Here is a 24049-nt window from a genome sequence, read left to right on the forward strand (position 1 = left end):
GATCTAATGTGCAACTAATGTTGATTTCATATAACAAATGTTGAACAAGGACTAACAAGATGAATTTCGGCAAATAGTGGTGTCCATACTTCATATAAGAAAGAAATAAATTAGAAATATTTAAAAAGAAATTGGATCTGTTTTAATATTTCTAAACAGCTCTACAATTGATGTATTGAGCACTATTTTAACAGTGAAAATATTTTGTTATTGCTGGAAATAAATTAAATACTTGCTGATATAACCTTTTTTACATTAGACAAATTATAAATCTAAATTTCTTATTTAATCATTATTTTTGTGTGTTGTGTTACAGATTATATTAAGTAAACAATCAGAACCATCAAACACCAGAAATAGTTCAAAATAACATTGTATATCAAATATGGCAGTGAAATAAATATAAAAAGGTATACTACCTCTTAGGATGACCAAAAATATTTTTAAACTTAGCCAAAATGAGTCTTTGTTTATCAGTGGAATTACCTGGTGTCATAACTATACAACAGAATCCTTCTTTAATTAAATTTAAGTAATAACCAATTTAATTTAGAAACATGCTTAAAAGCATCTTTCGAGCAACTGATAAATAGATACTCTTAAGTATTGACACTCTAAAGTATTGACCAAGTTTGAAACTTTAAATTTTATGTCCATTCTAAGAGTATTCCTTTACAGAAAAATTTTGAAAGATAATAATAAATAACATGCAAAAATGAAATATATGTAAAAATTACATTCAAATAATAATTTACAACAAATAAAATAAAAAATGAAAATAACTCAAAATATAATTCATCACAACAATACAATAGTATGACATTTAAAGTGATATATTTCTTAAATAATTATTATACAAATTGTGTGTATCCACTAGAGAGGGATGAGGCAAAAAATAGCTAGCTTCCAAAACCTACACCCTGAACATTCATGCATGATCAAAGCTTTTCATTGTTAGACATTGTTGTTGAAAATGCTTTAGACAGTTACATAGCCAGCATGTCTTTGGATACATTTTACTGTTGGTCCATAGAATTGAAATAAAGAGTTGTCAATTAAGGCCAAAATGCTCTATTACAATCAAATTTCATATCTTTTTTTGGTAATAACTGAAAATTGTTGCAAAAATCTTGATTCTGTACAAGCCATTTCTTGTCATTTCTTGCAATGCAGTTGAGGCTAATTCTACCTTTACTGGGGTTGTAAAGAGGTTTTCTAAATTGTTTTAGGTGTATCAGTGTCATTGATAGCAACAATTTGCACCAATTTTCAAACCCATATCTGTGGTTCCTGCAATTCAAATTAAACTAATAGCGTCACTAATTGTGAAGGGCCTTGATTGATAAAGCATATTTTGCGACTAGTGACATGATCAAACATCTAGTTTAAATTTAGAATTTAAGAAACCACAGACGTCTAATACAAAATTGGAATGGTGCAAATTGATGCTATCATTGTCCCCTATACACATATAAGACCTAGAGAACTTCTTTACAATCTTTTAATGTGACCAGGCCAAGTTTGTCTTCAATTTGCTCCTGACAAATCCTGCAAATACCTGCAGAAAATACCACAGATCAAAAGCTTTTTTCAAAATTTGGAGGCAGGACCTGCTTTAGACATTAATTCCATGGCCTTAATAGTCATTACCTACATGACATGGTTGTGCCTAATTTTGGCCTAGAATGACTAAAACGAATCATCAAATGATATGCATTGTTCGATCATTTTTTTGTCTGATCAAATGATACAATCTTTTTATATAAAAAAACACAATACATTACATCATATATTAACAGTTTCAACAGTATAAAACAAAATTGACTTCATTCAATAACCATCATTTGTGAAAGTAATATCATATTCCTTATATTTACGTTCTAGAAGTTTAGCCGTAATGGCATGGTCTGCTCTACCAAAACCCTGAAAATATATAAATATATTTCTATTTCGTTCAAATCTGTATATATTACAAGAACAAAATCCATACACATCAAAACAAAAGAGTAAAAATATAGCAACAATTGGGCACCCTCACCCTCTAGAAAACATCACAGAATTAGAGGAGGCACCGGTTGAACAATGAGCTTTGGAGCATGAAAATATTGTAACTGTTTCCCTCATTGCACACTGCATTGCATTGCCATTCATCTCAATTAGAATCAGAAAAGTTGGAATGAAAGAATGTTTCATTTCATTTTTAAAGTTTTATGAAATCTTTTTGATTAACACTTGTTTATAAAAATAATTGGGATTCTTACCTGTGAATAACCATAGATCTGTAAAGTTTTCTTGGAAGCATCAACCTGTATTCTACCACCACCAACACATTCACAATCTAAACCTTTACTTTCTATATTAGGTGAGATTTCATCAAATATATCAGCTGTAAATACAAGATATAAACCTTTAGTTACTATATTAAATACAAGATATAAACCTTTAGTTACTATATCAAATACAAGATATAAACCTTTAGTTACTATATTAAATATATTAAATACAAAATATAAACCTTTAGTTACTATATTAAACACAAGATATAAACCTTTAGTTACTATACTAAATACAAGATATAAACCTTTAGTTACTATACTAAATACAAGATATAAACCTTTAGTTACTATATCAAATACAAGATATAAACCTTTAGTTACTATATTAAATACAAGATATAAACCTTTAGTTACTATATTAAATACAAGATATAAACCTTTAGTTACTATATTAAATACAAGATATAAACCTTTAGTTACTATATCATATACAAGATATAAACCTTTAGTTACTATATCAAATACAAGATATAAACCTTTAGTTACTATATTAAATACAAGATATAAACCTTTAGTTACTATATTAAATACAAGATATAAACCTTTAGTTTCTATATCAAATACAAGATATAAACCTTTATTTACTATATCAAATACAAGATATAAACCTTTAGTTACTATACTAAATACAAGATATAAACCTTTAGTTACTATATCAAATACAAGATATAAACCTTTAGTTACGATATTAAATACAAGATATAAACCTTTAGTTACTATACTAAATACAAGATATAAACCTTTAGTTACTATATTAAATACAAGATATAAACCTTTAGTTACTATACTAAATACAAGATATAAACCTTTAGTTACTATATTAGATAGAAGATATAAACTTTTACTTTCTATATCAAATACAGGATATAATCCTATAGTTTCTATATTAAATACAAGATATAAACCTTTAGTTTCTATATCAAATACAAGATATAAACCTTTAGTTTCTATATCAAATACAAGATATAAACCTTTAGTTTCTTATTAAATACAAGATATAAACCTTTAGTAACTATATTAAATACAAGATATAAACCTTTAGTAACTATATTAAATACAAGATATAAACTTTTACTTTCTATATCAAATACAAGATATAAACCTTTAGTTTCTATATCAAATACAAGATATAAACCTTTAGTTTCTATATCAAATACAAGATATAAACCTTTAGTTACTATATTAAATACAAGATATAATCCTTTAGTTTCTTATTAAATACAGGACATAATCCTTTAGCTTCTATATTAAATACAAGATATAAACCTTTAGTTACTATATTAAATACAAGATATAAACCTTTAGTTTCTATATTAAATACAAGATATAAACCTTTAGTACCGTAACTATATTAAATACCTATCACCTTAACAAATCAATATATAAGTAGGTTTATCACCTGGACAACTCAACAAATAAGAGGGTCTATCACCTGAACAAATCAACATGTTATGTTTATCACCTGGACAAATCAACATGTTATTAGATTTATCACCAAAACAATTCAACCTTTAAGAAATGCAGCTTCAAATTTAATCAAATATTCAAGGAATTCTTCCCTTTATAGTGTGATTTAAAGGATTGAAACCTAAGGTGAATCAAAAGATCATGAAATCTGTTCATATTGTTGAAATATGGAAATTTTTCCAGTAAGATGATAGTAGGTAATGTTGATAGAAAGAAAAATTTGGCAACATTGTAGAATATAAATCATCTATAATACATGTATCATACAGATAAAATGTCTATAATGACATGATTTATAGCTGGTAAGAGTTTTCTATCAGAACATCTTCTTAAGTCTCATTGCAACAAGGGTGCTGGTACTTGAGATATGTAGTTACACCTTTGTACAGAATTTAAAGGGGCATTCCACATTTTTGTCTATACTATACACAAACATCTAGATAAATGTGTTTCTTAATGTATTTGAAGGTTTTAACGAAAAAAAAATCCAGTTTACATTAACTTTACGTAAGTTCGATATGCTTTTTGGAAGCTGTTAGGAAAATTCAGTATGGATTTAAGTTAAATAAATGCCAAATTGTAGAGAAATATGTCCACTACGTATTCTAAAGGTTTCAACTAATCATATGGAGCTATTACACCAAAACTAGGTAAACTACGGTGGCTCACATACGACATTTTCCCCTTTTTATTTAGAATTAAAAACTTTAATTTTCACCTAGTATAATTCGTGTAATTTTTAATTAAAAACTTAAATTCTTATTTGGTGATAATTCTTGTAATTTTTAATTAAAAACTTTAATTTTCACCTAGGTGATAATTATTTTCACCCAGGTGAAAATTAGGTGATAATTCCTGTAATTTTTAATTAAAAACTTCAAGTTGATAACTGAAGAATTTTGAATTAAAAACTTTTTTTACAAGATTCGTCTAGGTGAAAATTAAAGTTTTTAATTAAAAATTACACGAATTATCACCTAATTTTCACCTAGGTGAAAATTAATGTTTTTAATTCAAAATTAAAAGTGAAATATGTCGTATGTGAGCCACCATATCAAACTGCTTAATTAACAATTAATACACTACGTTTTTAATTAACCCTTTTAAAACAAATTCAGTTTGACCAAGTTGATACATAGATATAAATAGCATACTTTAGAAATATTTTCATCTATAATTTACGACGTTTTTGATTATGAAAATTTTTGCATACTGCCCTTTCAGCATCATAGAACAAGTGGTTGCCTAGCAAGATACGCCCACTTTCCTCATATATTTTCAGTATATCAAGGGCAGTCACCTATCTGTGGCAAATCACACCAAAAATTTAATTTATGCAAGATATTGTTGATTTGAACAAAGACACATTATTTAATAAAATTCTGACATAAACTGTCACCTCTATCGCAAACAAATTTTGATGAGTTTTTACTAAGTCATGGGCAATAACTCAAATTCTGTTGATCGAAAAATTGTCAAATTCAATCTTGACTAAATGATCATACCAAATTTCATTTAAATCGGATGAAAACTGTACTCCCTATTGTGTTCACAAACAAATTTTCACACGTATTTCATAAATCAAGGGCAATAACTCAAAAACCAAAAATATCGAACTTGTCCAAGATCTCATCAATATAAATGATCAAATCAAATTTCATTTGCATCAGATAAAAACTGTAGTCTCTATTGTGTTCACAAGCCAATTGTGGACAAACGGACTTACGGACAGACGGACATGGGTGACGACAATATATGACCACATTATATTGTGAGTGTATAAAAATATTCCAGATCAGTTCTTAAATGACTGCCTGTTCATCTATTCAGCCTACAATTTCTATAAAAAATGAGTTCTTGTTTTAAAGGGAAAGATTAACCACTGGATTTGGGTCTTGAACATATGTAAATAGTCTTCGGAAGTACTAAGACAAACTACAAATATCACATAATTTCTTAGAAATTACCTCAGACTAGGAATTTCACTTTCTATTTCTATTTATGTCTTTTCTATATATAGCAATCTCATGAAAAGACAGATAACACACATGGATTTGAAGGCTCATACATACTTTGACAGTGAGCTGTGAACACTATTATATATTGATTAGTCTATTCCCATTTTGAGACTAAGTACGAATGGTCAAATGAATGGTCAAATGGATGGCAAATCTGTCCCTTTAAGACATTATTTTTTTAGTTCACTATGATAATATATTCAAAACAATATGATAGATGTAGTATGTCTATGATGTCATTGATTGCTACATATGTGTTTATCTTGTGAAATGCCAACTCAACATAGTCTTGTAGCCATTTAGCTATTTTTTTGTATCTGTCCTACAAATATTACACATGCATTATATTCTGAAACACGAAAGTTTATCGAACACTATCCAAGCATCCTGGCATTGTTTCAAATATCTTTTATGCATATTAAGCTTTATCATCTATTATCTTTTTATATCATATAACTGATGGCCACTTTGGCTCAAAAAAGCAGGAAGTAGCAAGTCTGGTTGTTAACCTAGTTTTACCTGAACCATCAGAACTAAATATTCTCAATGAAAACAGACAGTATTGTATTTGACCTTGACCTTCCAAACACTTTCTGGTTGAAAACATCTGACTTTCTGATTTTCACAATGTTTATGGTAAAAGTAATGTGTTTGATGTTTCTAGTCAGTTAGTTTCTGGAAATTTTCAAGTCAAGGCACACTGACACGTTTTAGATTCGCATGTCATATTGGCCCTTTTTGGCTACTATTGCTTGCCATTCCATGTTTGCAAGAGATAATTTAATTAACTAGAATTTTGGACTATTTTTGTATAAAAAAAGCTCTGAAGTGTGCAATATACTTATTGAATATCTCTCATGGATGTATATATAAAATATTTCCAATTAATGGCACAGCTTATAAATTTATATCCATAGATCTGCACTCAGGAAAGATCCTTTTGGGAAAAATTTGATGACACATGTATAATAGAAAGGTTAACTCTACTGCATTTTTTATTCAAAATAGTCTGATCTGACCTACTCCTACTGTATTTATAAAAATTCACATCAGACCATGGCAGCTCAGAATGCATTAATCTTTCAGGTTGCTTAAAATAAACAGGTGGTGAATGATTTTAAATTTTCAAAATGCACTCAGTCATCAACCAATATGATTCTCTCCACTATGTAGCCAATGTGGAAGTCAGTATCAAGTGAAGATAAAAAGAAAAAGTTTTATAAAGTTACTGGAGTGACAAGTGATTATCATTCTAAGATATTAGGTTATCATTAGAACTAAATATACTAGATTAGATTGTCATTTATAAATTAAATTATACTCAGTTCACCTTTAACTTCTGTTTCAATTTTTATTCCCGAAAACTAGTAAGTACTATAGCCAATTTGGCTAAGTTAGCAGGCACACTGAGCTTGTTAACTTTTCATCCTTGAGATATACAGTAACAACAACCCAAGGATCTCGTCTTCTAGCCAGCCCTTCATCAAAATCTCTTTTAAGTGATCTTGCCAAGATCCTTCCCAATTCTTCCCACTGTAATAATGAGCAAAGATGACTTATTCAAAGTCACCTGACTTTTACAAGCAGACCATTATAAGAACCAATGACAACCATTTCAGATAACCAAGCAAAGATTTTTACTCTCCGTCTGTGTTCAATTCACAGAACTGGTTAGAAATTTTCAAAGCAGAAAAACAATTTATTTGTAAATCTCTACAAGCAAGAAAATTCTGTTAAAAGTATGACAAAATCAAGAGTAAAAGCAGTATAGTAGTGCACTTCTACTAAGAGAAGTACCATCAGGTGTTTTGATTTTGATATTACTAATTGTTTTATAGTTTCGGTCCAGTGTAGAAAAGTCTATGAAATTAGATATGCCACTTTCTGAGTAATCTTTTTTTTCCAGATGGACCAGTTGGTGCAAACCTCTTTGATACAAACATGAACTGGTATATATAAAAGTGTATCTTTAAGATGGCCATTAAAGTTAGTAGAAAAGTAAGATCTACAGCAAACCTATAAAAGATAATATTAGTCTGACAGCTGCTGATTTCATCACAGGATACTTTCAATCATAACTCTTCACAAAATATCTCTTTGAAGATAAGGTCAAAGGTCATTGACAGTGATGTTATTCAATGAGATTAGTTTTTTGATGGTTGAAATCTGTAAACAATTTTAAAAGATGTAAGGCCTGATTCATACTATTTGACCTTTGATTTTATAAACTGAGAAGACCAGACAGAAATTAGTTATATTTGGGTAAAAGCACTATCTAGTTGAACAGAAACCAGAGAGGCCTTATTCTCAAAACAATAAATTATTAGTGTTCCAATCATATCATAAACAGAATCTATTTAAAATTTAGCTTTATATTTCAATTAGTTACTGTATTTCTTAAAATCTTGATTTTATCTCGGCCTAGTTTTCGAGGCCCATTAAATGCAGATACTTATTCGATAAAGTGATGTAAATTTTCATGATATCTTTGCCAATTTATCAATCCTTTTGGAGAATTCACTACAGTTTTGGGATACTTTCTTTCTAAATATAGCATATATCAAAATGAATCTAAAGAATATGGTTCAAATTGAGGCGCTAAGTGCACTTAATACATGTTAGAAGAGGCACTTAAAAACATATTTTTATCATTGGTGGCAAGCTCCTGTCTGGTTTTTAAGTGCAAGCAATTCTTACACTTTCTAGGAGATGGTAATTGAGAAAAAACACTGAAGGATGTAAATTGTATAAAGAACAGTTGGTTGTGAATAACTGAGATCAAGTATAGGCAGTGGTTCAGTTGGCTAGAGGGATGGCATCTTGACCATTTTATTACTTAATTACAAAATACTGTTTATATGTTCTGATATCAATTGGCAATGCCATTTCATTATGTCCATTCAACTGTATATCAGTTTAGATAAGCAGTCATAGATCATTGCTAAGAAGGTTGGCAAAAGGACTAGCTGGTAGACTACATTCCATAGTATACTTTCTTTCATGAGCATATATACACAAATATCAATGCACCAGAATTTGTTTATTGGGCATAAGCCATTTTGAAATCAGAAAAAACCATGACATTTTATTTTAACAGCAGATATAGACTATTTGGGTGGCAATATAGCTAAAACATTGGTGCACTATCTGTAAAGTTAGTGATAACAAACAGTCAGGGAAGGTGAGTACCTAATCGGAATAGAAATTTGTTTTCTTATGAAAATAGATAGTCTTTAACTCAAGAATGTCAATAAACACACACAGTGGTTGCTGCCCTTCAATGTATTTACCATATTATTATAAATAAATCTAGCCTTTTACTTCATTGTGGAAGGTATTTTTACCTCATGTGCATACTATATTTATCACATCAAACCTAATCTAACATTATGAAACCCAGTTCATCAAGTTTTTTAAACACCTGATCAAGATGCACAAACAAAGTTATCCTATTATACCATAAATTTCATGAAGTGTACTTATCTCTTGAAATTGTAGATATGAAAAAATAACATTAAAGCAAGTTCAGTCAAATGTACTTAATATATTTGATGAAACAAGTTAGTATTTCAGAAGAAAAATATATGTGGTGTTGATGAAAGACTTATAATAGAAAGTAGAAGACTGCACTTTGATACAACTTTTTATAACTAATCAGTGTATTTGTGAAGTCAAGAAATCTATAGAGATTTTATCTTTATTTTCACTATCTTACTCAGGAATAAAAATTTCTTTCTCAATCTTATTTGTTGGCTTCTACACAATATACAGTCAAGTAACCTAATTTCGTGGAAAACCTATTATTCGTGGATTTCTGGAAATGTTTAATAATTTACATGAGCGACCTTACGCGACCTCTGCATTGCTTTGTTTTGATAAACATGGGTTTTCTGTACAATATCAGCTAGTAGAATGAATTCAGTAGTTTCAAGCAAGGTAAAATGTATTAATGTATACTTTGACAATTACAAAATGGCGGATTTCAGTTATTACCAATCGTCACCATTTTTTATCGGCCGATGTCCTTATAATCCCAAGCGGTAATCGGAATTCTAGTCTGCTAGAATGTAGTCCAACGAATGAAGTCACGTTATAACTAGCGGATTCCGTGTCAGCAAAAAATTTCTATGGAACACAAAGTGGGCCATATTCTTATGTTGTTTCAGTGACTTTTAGCAATAAATCACGCAACGTATCTTATTTTGTCAATCACTATTTTTTTTTTAAATCGTTGTTCTTTGAAGGAATTGTCACTAGTTATAATGAATTGATATTAAAGATAAATACTAAGAGAAGTTAATTATACCACCTGGTATCCATACAACTTGATTTTCTAGACTTATTTATAGATCAAACATTGTACACGAAAATAGGTGACGCATTCTGCCGCCGTTGCCAAGTTGGTTGCTCATGAAATATGGGTCAAAGTGAAGGATTCGATTCATAAAGAAAATCGAAATAAACCAATTTTAATTATTTTGTAGAATATCTGAGGAAACATCTAAGACATAAAAAATTTTTTTCGTTTTTTTAACTTTAACGAAATTCGGTGTTGAATCCTTATATCCACGAAAATAGGTTACATCACTTGTACATCTGAAATATGTGGATTCAAAATGTAAATAAGAAGGGAGATGATCCAAACCGTCTAAAGCAAGAACCAACTGCATCCAATAAGTAAGTAAAGTATGACACGAAAAAGGGAATTGCTAATATACTGGAAAACTAAATAAAAATGTTTAATTTGGAGTAATAATGGATGACATTGAGCCTTTCTGGTTCAATGCAAAAGATAACACACTTTTTCCATGTCAGCTTCTCCTATCTCCAGGCAGATAGGAAAAATGGTTGAAAATTTGGAAGGAAGCAGTTGAGACAGAGAAATATTACTTTACATCCTGATGTTTGAAAACAAAATGTGGTGATTGACCCTGGCCTATTTGTTTTTCAGAATACCTTTACAACCTTGTTCAATGCTAATTAACCATTCTCTCCTCTAATAATGAAGATCAAATTCCTGTGTTACAAGGGGAGAGAACCACACAGATTAATAAGTGAAAAAATACTAATCGATTGGAAGTAAACTATCTTATATAAATATATCAACAGAGTGTTTTTACCTCCAGTCAAAATACACAAATAATACATCCCACATAATAGCTGTTAAATTCATTAGATACTGAGATTTGTGTACTGATTACTTCTGATAAATACATTACCTTGCCAACATACCACTTAACATGCTACAGTTGTAGGTATGTGTAACATAGAGAATAGGCAAGAAATTCCTTTCACTAGAGCAGAAAACTTAAATAACATTTCACAATATTGCAAAAATTATAGTCTGACTGTGTTAAAGTGCAGTTACAGCTGTTCTGTGTTGTTTAAAGAAGGCTCTGGCAGACCTTGTCACCAACAGAATCTGAAAGCAATGGAAATCTAAGAACAGGTGTTTGAGAATCTTATTAATTATTAGTTTTAGTCAACATGTTCACCAGTTGTCAATTGCTCATGTTCTACTTTCTAGCTAATTCTTGGCCAGAAATAAAAACTTTGAGTATTCCGCAGCAAATCAAGCACCATACTTTGTCAATTTGTGCCTTCAGACCTCAATTCAAGTTCTAGTTCAATTCTACTCTAACAACAAAATATCAGAAATGAGAGGGATTTTAGAATATAAAATGACTGGTATTTTAGATTAAGAAATGGTATTTCAGAATAAGAAATGAATAGTATTTCAGAATAAGACATGAATAGTATTTCATAATAAGAAATGACTGGTATTTTAGAATGTAAGAAATGAATAGTGTTTCAGAATAAGAAATGACTGGTATTACAGAATAAGAAATGACTGATATTTCAGAATAAGAAATGACTGGTATTTCAGAATAAGAAATGACTGGTATTTCAGAATAAGAAATGACTGGTATTTCAGAGAAAGAAATGAATAGTATTTCAGAATAAGAAATGACTGGTATTTCAGAATCAGAAATGACTGGTATTTTAGATTAAGAAATGGTATTTCAGAATAAGAAATGAATAGTATTTCAGAATAAGAAATGACTGGTACTTTAGAATATAAGAAATGAATAGTATTTCAGAATAAGAAATGACTAGTATTTCAGAATAAGAAATGACTGGTATTTAGAATAAGAAATGAATAGTATTTCAGAATAAGAAATGACTGGTATTTCAGAATAAGAAATGACTGGTATTACAGAATAAAAAATGAATAGTATTTCAGAATAAGAAATGACTGGTATTTTAGAATCAGAAATGACTGATATTTTAGATTAAGAAATGGTATTTCAGAATAAGAAATGAATAGTATTTCAGAATGAGAAATGACTGGTATTTTAGAATATAAGAAATGAATAGTATTTCAGAATAAGAAATGACTAGTATTTCAGAATAAGAAATGACTGGTATTTCAGAATAAGAAATGACTGGTATTTCAGAATAAGAAATGAATAGTATTTCAGAATAAGAAATGACTGGTATTTCAGATTCAGAAATGGTATTTCAGAATAGGAAATGAATAGTATTTCAGAATAAGACATGAATAGTATTTCAGAATAAGACATGAATAGTATTTCAGAATAAGAAATGACTGGTATTTCAGAATTAGAAATGACTGGTTTTTCAGAATAAGAAATGACTGGTATTTCAGAATAAGAAAAGACAGAATAAGTCTTCGTAGTATTTTAGAATATAAGAAATGAAAGTACTTTAGAATAATAAACAAACAGTATTTTAAAAGAATGTATATTAAAAGTATAACGGTATGTTTGAGCTGATCACCTGGTGTGATTATTATTCTCACTAACATAGATATATATATATATACATACAGACATAGCAGATGTTTATCTTCCTTTCAAATAAACAAATCTAACAAACATACTTCTTTACTTACTAGTCTATATTACAAACATAGATATCAGCTTTACACCTATCTTTCTTTTCTTTTATTCAAATTAGATCATACCTGGCATCATTTCGACCAATTTTCTATCAGATATAACGAGGAAAAATTACCAAACAACTATGCAAATAGGAAAACGTCTCAAACCTGCTTACTTCTGAGACAAGACACATTCAAGCATGGGAACAACTAGAAACTCTAAGTATTCTGAGCTTGTATACAGTCAAATTGCTGAATGGATGAGTCATGAAATTGGTCTTATGGTAAAACAGTTGACTTTCAGAGCTAACCATGATATTTCATAGGATTTTACCATGTACTCACTGAATATTATATTATCATATCTATTTAGAGTTCCAAACACTCTTCCTTAAATTACTGGCATCATTACATTTATGTTTTTTATCATCATATCATAAAGAATTTACTATCTCCAATTTCCAACGAAAGTCAATTTCAACTAACATTTAATATCTGTCTGTCTATGAGGAAAGGGGCCTATTTGTATAGAGGTATAATTTTAACAAAATTGTCGACTGTGTTGCAGCTTTAAAATACCAATGTCATCATTACAAAATGCATTTGTCAATGCTGAAAAGTACAATTGTCAATTTGTAAAAATGCATTATACAGTTTGCATTGTTAAATGTTATCTGCATTTGTGTGGCATTTCATTGGATTTTGGAAAATGAAATGAATGGAGTTTAATGTTTAATTTTGGTGGAGAGTTCAGTTCTTGCCCATGTGTCTCGACCTTTTCCCACATTTCCTAAGAGCAGAAGAATTGTTTTTGTAATCATCAGGGTTACTAGGACATCTATCATTACATCATCCGTGAAGAGTACCATTATATGTGTCTGTGAACATAACAGTAGATCTACTATTATAGAACTATTCTCGAAACGTTTACTAAGACTAAGCAGATTGTATTTCTTTTCTTTTCAAAAATTTTAATGTAGGCGTACAAGCTGGTCAGAGTTTTGTTTTCAAGTATTTTAAGAAAAATTTGTTATTAGATTCTAAAAATTAAAGAAAATTATGATAACAAAAATTTGTTTTAACTGTGTAGCAAAAAATATGTCTAAATGTTCTTCTGCTGACTGGTGTTTGAAATAAAAACATAGACTACTGTTACTCAGACCTGCCAAAAAATAACATTATGAATGAAAGTTACTGATTTCTATCTGTTTTTTTTTCTCCCGATAGGTGCAACTCATGAAAATTCCTGGCATTCTTCAAGTCTTGGCACACCTGTAACTACTTAAAACTATTCAACTTGGTTAGACAGGATAATTCTTTTATAATCAATTCCTGTATAGATCGGCACAATTTAAAGAATTAAAAGATTTCAGAGAAAAAATAAATTTTGATATGAACCATTTCATCATTAAAGATGGGTTGCCATGTATTGTTCTTTACATAAGTTAGATAATATACTTCTATTTAGATCATTCATGAAAATTTTAGTTTGCAACAAAAAATGATGTTTTTAAATCGTATTCAAAACAATAAAAACTTAATCACTGAGAGACTAGTTGCTCTGGCTCCAAATGAATCTCATTTTCGTATCTTTTTCACCTTCATCATATTCTAAATAGGCCTGTCCTAATGCTACCAATTAAAGCTTGTCATGAAAACTGGTTTCTTGATAAAGTAAGGAATTGTGGGATAATGAGATTCAAAGAGACTGTCACATTGCTCTACTTTAGATTTCTCTATTTCAATGGTGCCCGTCTTCATTAGCCCACATGGTGCATAAATCTCCATTTATCAAATTTCAATCCCATTGGTGCTATGCCATGGTTCTAATCACCGATTTAAGTTAAGATCATTATTAAAAATCTTTGAAATAATCAGTAATAACTATAAAATTATTGTGCTTGAGTAGGTTGCTGAAACACCTTCCATTATTACAAATTATCTTGCTATGAAATTTGTCAAAAACTACAGAACTATTTCATGGTTTTAAAAGTCCATTTATAGCTGGTAGGAGTAGTACATTAGAATTGATAGGGTTCTAAATTACAAGAGGTAGGTCATAAATTATTCATATGAAGAAATAAGAAGGGTTATGTTAGACCCTAACAGGAGTAGTGGAGAAAAAAATAAAAGATTAAAAATAAAGAAGAAAGGTTTAGTTTCATTTTATTTAGACTCTATTTCACATACACTTTTAAATATTGGACATGTATGTGTATGAGCAGCATAAGCAAACTAACTAAAACAGAAGAGAAATGACATAAAAATTTAATCAGACGCAATCAAAGAGTCCTCTGTCTTTAAAAACTTAGACATGATTTTTCTCTCCAAGACAGACCATTAATTTACCAAGAACAAAACAACTATAACATATATTTTCTCTATAAAACAGAAAGATGAGACAAAAAGCAATTAATGTAACAGATAACTCAACCTCAGATTTTGATATTTATCTTATGACCTACTAGTGTCAGCATTAACAAATTATATCTTTTGAACATGATCATGCCATGTGTTTACCTGTTCATGTTTACTTGAACATTAACAAACTCACATAAGTAACACAAATTTTGTAACATCACCTCTTACTTTGTAAATGAGGTATATAATAAACATTTTGTTTTGTATCTATATTTTGTAAATGCAGAGACTGTCAGTTCTAGTTTGGCTCCAGATTTTCAGAAGTACAGATAAATATATGTGAGGTATTTAAGAATATAGAAGTATTGGTAAACAAGTGGTTCTCTTATTGAAAAATGCTAATATAGCCCAAATTAAGATGTTAAAGCAAATATTTTGAACACAACATCATCTAATTCTCAAATTAGCATTGACTTCAAGTTTTTATATTATGTGCACTATCCATTTCAAAGCAAAAAGTATTTAACTCAAAAGCTCAACAAATTGAACTAGTAGCTCAGTATTTTTGTTTTGCCTGAAATCACCTGTATACTGAACTATATTAGAGTTACTTAATATTGTTTGTTATCAAAAACAACATGTACAAATCACATAGCATGTTTCTTCATTAGATAAAAAATATTACCAGTACTAGAAAACTTGTTATCTTTTGACATTCCAAATACACTGTTTTCTTACAAGACACAACAAACAATGTTTACCAAGACGATAACATCAAAATAACATGGAATATTCTAGTTAATTATGCTGCCTTTAGCCAAATTTACAATTTCTTTATCATATTCCAGGTTTTTGACCCACCATCAGGGATGTTGGCCTGAATGTAATTGCCAGCATGTCTGGCTAAAACAAATGTAAACACACCCTTTGACATTCATTAAACTTTGGTACTATTGCTTTTTGTTTCTTCATGTAGTTCTATCATTTTCAGAAAAAAATTAAAAAACTTGCTTGTAAAGGTGATTCTACTTGGAAGGACCATTGAAATTTGAGCATTCAAATCCATGTGTGTCCAGAATTATCTGCTTTTGAAAGTTAAAAAGAGAAGTCGTCTTTTCTTGCAGAGACATTGACTTATTTGGAAAAGACATCTATATATTGAAATAAGAAAAGAACTTCCTAGTTGGAGAAGGAATTATGTTATTTTCATACATTTCTAGTACTTCTGAAGAATATTTACATATATTCAAGACTCAAATCAATCTTTCAAAATGGTGTATCTGTGCATCTAACTCAACTAAGCTTAAATCTGTGCTTAAATTCCATTTGTTTTGAAACTTGACTTTGTCAACTTTTACTTCTAATGTTTTTGTACCATACCTACTTCTAAACCAGACAAACAATAAAATTCATCACATAGTAGAGAGTAATATTGAAAGATTGCCAACAAATTAAAATACTGACAGATAGTAGGCTACACATTACTTTTCTCTTCTAGTCCTGTACTTTATCTTATCAGACACACTATGGTATTACAGTGTGCAATGAATTCTTTCAGGATGAGAGTTTATTTCCCTGAGCGTACACATCTTATAGCCTACTTGGGCCAGTTGCCCTCCTCAAATATCATCTTTTTGGACAGCAACCAAAAAAAGCCTCGGGAAGACAAGCAGTGTTTTCAGGAATGGTCTAAAAATAATTAAGTCCTGAACAACTCAAAAACAAAGAAAAAATTTTAGGTAAAATACTTGGGAGAACCAGTCCAATGCAGATCTGAACTGAAAAACCTCTGCACATTCAGAGATGTGGAAAATCCCCACAAAACAAGGCCTAGTTTTTCTGTCTACACCAGGCTTCTGCAACAACTTTCATCAATAGCTATGAATAGAGGCAGATGTTTTGGTCTAAAACCCAAAGTGCTGCAACTTCCCCTGCGTCTGAGAATAGTTCTATCTACCACAACAACAGACTGAAGGTGTGAAGGCTATCAGTGCAGACACTATTATCAATAATAACACTGTTTATCTAAACCTACAGGAATTCACCATCCTTCAAATCACTTTAAGTCTAAAACAACAAGACTGGCTAGGTTCTACAACATATGTCAGAACTTAGACACTTAGATCATATTTATTCATTCACCTCAGTCACTGGAACCAAGTAAACTTATACCAGAGGAGAAACCAAGTAAACTTATACCAGAGGAGAAACCAAGTAAACTTATACCAGAGGAGAAACCAAGTAAACTTATACCAGAGGAGAAACCAAGTACACTTATACCAGAGGAGAAACCAAGTACACTTATACCAGAGGAGAAACCAAGTATACTTATACCAGAGGAGAAACCAGGTTAACTTATACCAGAGTAGAAACCAGGTAAACTTATACCATAGGAGAAACCAAGTACACTTATACCAGAGGAGAAACCAAGTAAACTTATACCAGAGGAGAAACCAAGTAAACTTATACCAGAGGAGAAACCAAGTAAACTTATACCATAGGAGAAACCAAGTACACTTATATCAGAGGAGAAACCAAGTACCCTTATACCAGAGGAGAAACCAAGTACACTTATACCAGAGTAGAAACCAAGTAAACTTATACCAGAGTAGAAATCAAGTAAACTTTACAAGATAATGGACCAAATATATTTCACAGAAAGAAATTAAGTACAATTTACAATGAAAAGAATCAGTGGAATCAAGTACAAGTTAAGAAAGACTTAACCATGTAAACTAGTTAAAAATTTTACAAGTAGAGACACATTTAACAATTAGAAATACTTTAACAGTGGGAGAAACGAAGTAAACTTTAACAGTGGGAGAAACGAAGTAAACTTTTACAAAGAAGAAACCAAGTAAACTTTTACAAAGAAGAAACCAAGTAAACTTTTACAAAGAAGAAACCAAGTAAACTTTTACAATGAGACAAACCAAGTAAACTTTTACTATATGAAAAACCATGCAAACTTATAAGAGAGTAGAAACTAAGTAAGATTTTACAAGAATGAAACAAGTAAACTTTAACATGAGAACAAAAAAGGTAAATGTTAATATGACAGAAACAAAGTATTATTTTACATGAGGTGAAACCAAGTAAAATTTTTACAATGCAAAAACCGAAGTAAAAATTTTACCATGAGAGAACCCAAGTAGATATTTTACCATGGGAGAGAACAAGTAAAATTTTTACAATGGAACATAACAAGTAAAATTTTTATAATGGAACATAACAAGTAAAATTTTTATAATGGGAGAAAACAAGTGAAATTTTTAAAATGGGAGAAAACAAGTAAAATGTTTATAATGGGGGAAAACAAGTGAAATTTTTAAAATGGGAGAAAACAAGTAAAATGTTTATAATGGGGGAAAACAAGTGAAATTCTTAAAATGGGAGAAAACAAGTAAAATGTTTATAATAGGAGAAAACAAGTAAAATGTTTATAATGGGAGAAAACAAGTAAAATGTTTATAATAGGAGAAAACAAGTGAACTTTTAGAAACAAGCTTTAACTTTGCAATGCCATGTCTGTTGTGCTACCTACAAATAGTTCTGACACCAAAGTAACATGCCTTAATAAAATATTATCAAAATCAATAAATTCCTTCTTAAAAACCATATTTCACTAGTGAGATAAACTAACAAGTTATTAAGTACACTATCAAATATGTTTTATAAAATATTATACAGGTTGTGGTATCTAATATCAATATTTATCAGATGAGTATAAAATAATACTTCAATCAGGTTTTTTATGTAAACATTAAAGGGACAGATGCACCATTTTGGGGGTTGATTTTGATCTTGAATATATGTAAATAGTCTTCAGAAGTACTAAAAAATGTATCAAAATCGCATAATTCTTTTAAAAATACTTCAAACTAGGAATTTTACTCACTTTTCGTCTTTTCGATCTACGGTATCACAGAGTATCTTAAATTGACAAGTCGTCATTTAACATTCAATCACGGATAGTTCTGGACACATGGATTTGAAGGCTCAAATTTCGACGATGAGCTTTGAAAACTATGACTGATTGGCATAGCTAAAAATTATTGGAGACTATTTCTAGATTTTACTATGTGCAATGAAGATTATTTCTAGTTTTTACTAAGTGCAATGAAGATTATTTCTAGTTTTTACTAAGTGCAATGAAGACTATTTCTAGATTTTACTAAGTGCAATGAAGATTATTTCTAGTTTTTACTAAGTGCAATGAAGACTATTTCTAGATTTTACTATGTGCATTGGAGACTATTTCAAGATTTTACTATGTGCATTGGAGACTATTTCTAGATTTTACTATGTGCAATGAAGATTATTTCTAGATTTTACTATGTGCAATGGAGGCTATTTCTAGATTTTACTATGTGCAATGAAGACTATAGATTATACTATGTGCAATGAAGATTATTTCTAGTTTTTACTAAGTGCAATGAAGATTATTTCTAGTTTTTACTAAGTGCAATGAAGATTATTTCTAGTTTTTACTAAGTGCAATGAAGACTTTTTCTAGATTTTACTAAGTGCAATGAAGATTATTTCTAGTTTTTACTAAGTGCAATGAAGACTATTTCTAGATTTTACTATGTGCATTGGAGACTATTTCAAGATTTTACTATGTGCATTGGAGACTATTTCTAGATTTTACTATGTGCATTGGAGACTATTTCTAGATTTTACTATGTGCATTGGAGACTATTTCTAGATTTTAGACTATTTCTAGATTTTACTATGTGCAATGAAGACTATTTCTAGATTTTACTATGTGCAATGAAGATTATTTCTAGATTTTACTATGTGCATTGGAGACTATTTCTAGATTTTACTATGTGCAATGAAGACTATTTATAGATTTTACTATGTGCAATGAAGATTATTTCTAGATTTTACTATGTGCAATGAAGGCTATTTCTAGATTTTACTATGTGCAATGAAGACTATAGATTATACTATGTGCAATGAAGATTATTTCTAGATTTTACTATGTGCAATGAAGACTATTTCTAGATTTTACTATGTGCATTGGAGACTATTTCTAGATTTTACTATGAGAAATGAAGCAGATCTTCAGATCTAGTTGCAATATGTTTGTAAAATTGGTATGGTGCAAATGTGAGCTATCAGTTTGGATTCCTTTTAACATTATTCCTAGAAGAACTGTGGCTAGGGTTGGGTATCCATTACCAAATTAAGATCAGTTATAGATTATTTAAATTTTTATACTAAATAAAAATCACCTCCAAATTTTTCTTTCATCGGTTACATCTGCACTACACCTTATATAGTCAAAGTTATTAAGGAATTACAACATAAACCTATCCCTTTTCAATCCAACTTGTCAAATAACCAAACTAAAGCCACATATCTACAGGAAGAGAAAGTGATTTCACTACATCCATCATCTTATTACTTGAGAAATTTACAAACGATACACAGCAAATTGTTCAGAACAAAAGAAGCAATTTTTGAGTAAAGTACATAACATTTTTTAAAATAATGTTTACATAAAAATATCTGTAGAAAATGTAGGTGTGTGGAATTGAAGAACTCTATCAGTTCACCTTTTAAACCAATTAAGATAATTTGCAGGCTTAGTGCCAAGTGAAATATGGCAGAAACGAGGTATATCTCACCAATAAACTGCACATTTAATTAATGTATGTACATTAAAGTAAATGGTTATAGATATAAACTGACTACAAAAATACAACAGTCTTTAGGAGAAACAATACACCTTGGAAATTAACTATAGAATTCCTTTTCTTTGTTTTAGGCTGGTTGTTCAAAATGGTTATTACAACAAGGAAATCTTTTTTTAAAAGTTAGCTTTGAATGTCAAAAATATCAAAATATTTGTGAAGCTATGTGAATATGTTTGGCAGGAAATAAGTCTGATGTCTGTAAGACAATAAATGATTGTAACATACCAGTACATTACTTTACCAGAATCTTTGAATCTCAGAACATTAAATATATCTCTAAAACTGATCAAGAAATTACATAAAATATATCAGTTAAAGAAAGAACTATAGTTAACAAGGATAACAACTTAGGTTCACAATTAGGAATCCTTTCTACCAGTCGGTGCTTGCTAAACCTCTTGGCATTGATCTTTCCCATATAATCCATATAAAAGGATTCAAGAGCACATATTTGGATGGTAGGGCTTGACCTGCATAACATATATCCTCAGCAAAAATTAATCAGACAGCATTCACCATTCACTATGACCTATCTATCTTATAAGCTCAAAGCAATATATTCTCCTGCATTAAAGGGACATTCCACTTATTTGTAAAATGTTTTCATAATCAATTACGTTGTAAATTATATCTGAAAATATTTCTATAATATGCTACTTATATCTATGTATCTACTTTATCAAACGGAATGTGCCTTTAAAATCCAACTTTTATCAAATATGTGTACAATTTATCCACTCCTTAACCAAAAAATAATTCATTTTACCAATAGAAAGAACTGGCTTGACAATAAGCTTAAAACTTAAAAATTCTAGTTATTGAAATACCACTTGAATATCCACTTCCAGTACCTCTATGGAAGCGACCTTTGCTAGTCTACAGAACAGGCTACCATTGTACTGGTAGAACTTAATAAATAAGTATTTTATACTATGTGATATATTTACTATATAGATTAGTTATCTACTTCAGTGAACAGAAAGATGTTTCATTAAAAACTTCTAACAGACAGACAGACCTATGTCACTTTGATCTTAAAATTCACGGTATATCAGTTACAACTCTTTCTGTTTAAATTAAACACATAATGTCTACAAGCTAAACTATGAATTATTCTTATTCATACATGTGTATTACAGTTATTCCTTGAATTCCAGTTCCAACCGACAATAGCTAAAAATTTGGTGTAGATATCTTGTGACAAATTTTTGTTATGGTAAAAACTGTGTTTTATCGAAGCATAGATCTACCATACGCCCTTTCTACTACATATAGCACATAAGATAGGCACATATGGCTAAAAATTGTTACACCAATTCAGTCTAAATCTCTTTCTTGAACATGTAGTTGATTAAGTTGATAGGCCTATCAATTTTGTTATAGGCTATAGGTTATATACAGTCAAGTAACCTAATTTCGTGGAAACCTATTATTCGTGGATTTCTGGAAACGATTAATAATTTACATGAGCGACCTTGCGCGACCTCTGCATTAGTTTGTTTTGATAAACATGGGTTTTCTGTACAATATCAGCTAGTAGAATGAATTCAGTAGTTTCAAGCAAGGTAAAATGTATTAATGTATACTTTGACAAATACAAAATGGCGGATTTCACTTATTACCAAACATCACCATTTTTTATCGGCCGAATTTCCTTATAATCCCAAGCGGTAATTGGAATTCCAAGTGTCGTCTGCTAGAATGTAGTCCAACGAATGAAGTCACTTGATCAAATAGCGGATTCCGTGTCAGCAGAAAATTTCTATGGAACATAAAGTGGACCATATTCTTATGTTGTTTCAGTGACTTTTAGCAATAAATCACGCTATGTATCTTATTTTGTCAATCACTATTTTTTTTTAAATCGTGGTTCTTTGAAGTAATTGTCACTAGTTATAATGAATTAATATTAAAGATAAATACTAAGAGAAGTTAATTATACCATCCGGTATCCATACAACGTGTTTTTCTAGACTTATTTATAGTTCAAACATTGTACACGAAAATAGGTGACGCATTCTGCCGCCGTTGCCAAGTTGGTTGCTCATGAAATATGGGTCAAAGTGAAGGATTCATAAAGAAAATCGAAATAAACCTAGTTTAATTATTTTGTAGAATATCTGAGGAAACATCTAAGACATAAAAAAAAAAATTTGTTTTTTTAATTTTGACGAAATTCGGTGTTGAATCCTTATATCCACGAAAATAGGTTACTTCACTGTATATCTCATTTTGAGAAGTTTTTAATTTTGATGGCACAGGACTGGCTAGCACTGGTATCGAAAAACAGTTAGTGTTTAAAGCTGACTACCAACCTACAGGTCTTTACTTTACTGTATTGCAAGAATATATTGAAATTCGCAACCCACAATTTCACCATCCAAATTTTAAGGCTGTGATTTTCAGACTGTATGTTAGTAGCTCATTGATATAGTGACTCTGAATAAGTGAATTAAAAATTTACTTACCATGATATTCAGCTTTACAAATTCCACGTACAATATGTTTAAATTCTCTATCCTTCTCTGGATCATGTACTTTAATCAAAATATACTTCATTTTCCCACTTTTATCAATCTGAATATCTGGGATACATGTCAATTTGGGATTTTTAAAAGATCCTGCAGATGCAACAGAAGCTACTGGTACCGACATCTTAAATTAGGTACCTTAAAAATACAAAATATAGTAAACACCAATAGCTGTAATTATTTCTTTCAAAATAAAGTTATTCCAAACCCAAAGGAGAGATTTAAATTTGCTTGATTTTCACAACAAAAAGGCGAAAGTGAAAGTTGGATTTAACAGAAGTGAACAAACTGCACACAAATATGTCTAAAGAGAGAAAAAACAGCCGCCGTATATCACTCAACGCTAGGCTATTAACTTTACCTATCTCAATGTATAAACAGAAAAGCTACCTGGTTTATTATTCACTTGAACTATGGAACACTCACAGAAAAGATTCCTGATAATGCACGCCAAACTTCGAGCTCAAGGTAAACGGAAGTGGAATGGGTGTGGCTTAATTTTCTGTGAGTATTCTGATTGGTTCAATCTAGTTCATTCATAAGACACGATTTTCTGTATGGAGGGCAAGTAATGCCATTATTTTACTTTGTCCGATTCCACGAACTCTTCCATTATGGGCTATAGGCTTGTCTGTGACGAATAAGAACTAATAAACTTGAAAAATGGTCACAGGTTTCGAAAAAGAGTCTTTTCCTGTTTTATCAAAATCCAGGTAGATCCAGAAGA

At 30.0% G+C, this 24049-nt stretch overlaps 1 protein-coding gene across 1 annotated transcript; it reads right to left on the reverse strand.

Annotated features, from left to right (window-relative positions):
• Positions 1 to 1342: 1342 nt before the first annotated feature.
• Positions 1343 to 23602, reverse strand: LOTGIDRAFT_150831 (hypothetical protein). Its single transcript, XM_009064636.1, has 3 exons — positions 23260 to 23602; positions 2262 to 2386; positions 1343 to 1923 (listed from the first exon to the last, which is right to left on the reverse strand). Exons 1-3 carry the CDS (start codon positions 23444 to 23446, stop codon positions 1831 to 1833), a joined length of 405 nt encoding a protein of 134 aa, XP_009062884.1. The 5' UTR covers positions 23447 to 23602; the 3' UTR covers positions 1343 to 1830.
• Positions 23603 to 24049: the final 447 nt, after the last annotated feature.

The sequence above is a fragment of the Lottia gigantea genome, assembly GCF_000327385.1.
Source record: "Lottia gigantea unplaced genomic scaffold LOTGIsca_64, whole genome shotgun sequence".
NCBI lineage: Eukaryota > Metazoa > Mollusca > Gastropoda > Lottiidae > Lottia > Lottia gigantea.

Coding starts and splice junctions, on each gene's coding strand:
- LOTGIDRAFT_150831 (XM_009064636.1), bottom strand. CDS start 23,446: ATGTCGGTACCAGTAGCTTCTGTTGCATCTGCAGGATCTTTTAAAAAT. Junction 2,387..23,259: donor TTGTAAAGCTGAATATCATG/GTAAGTAAATTT, acceptor TTGTATTTACAG/CTGATATATTTGATGAAATC. Junction 1,924..2,261: donor AGATCTATGGTTATTCACAG/GTAAGAATCCCA, acceptor ATATATTTTCAG/GGTTTTGGTAGAGCAGACCA.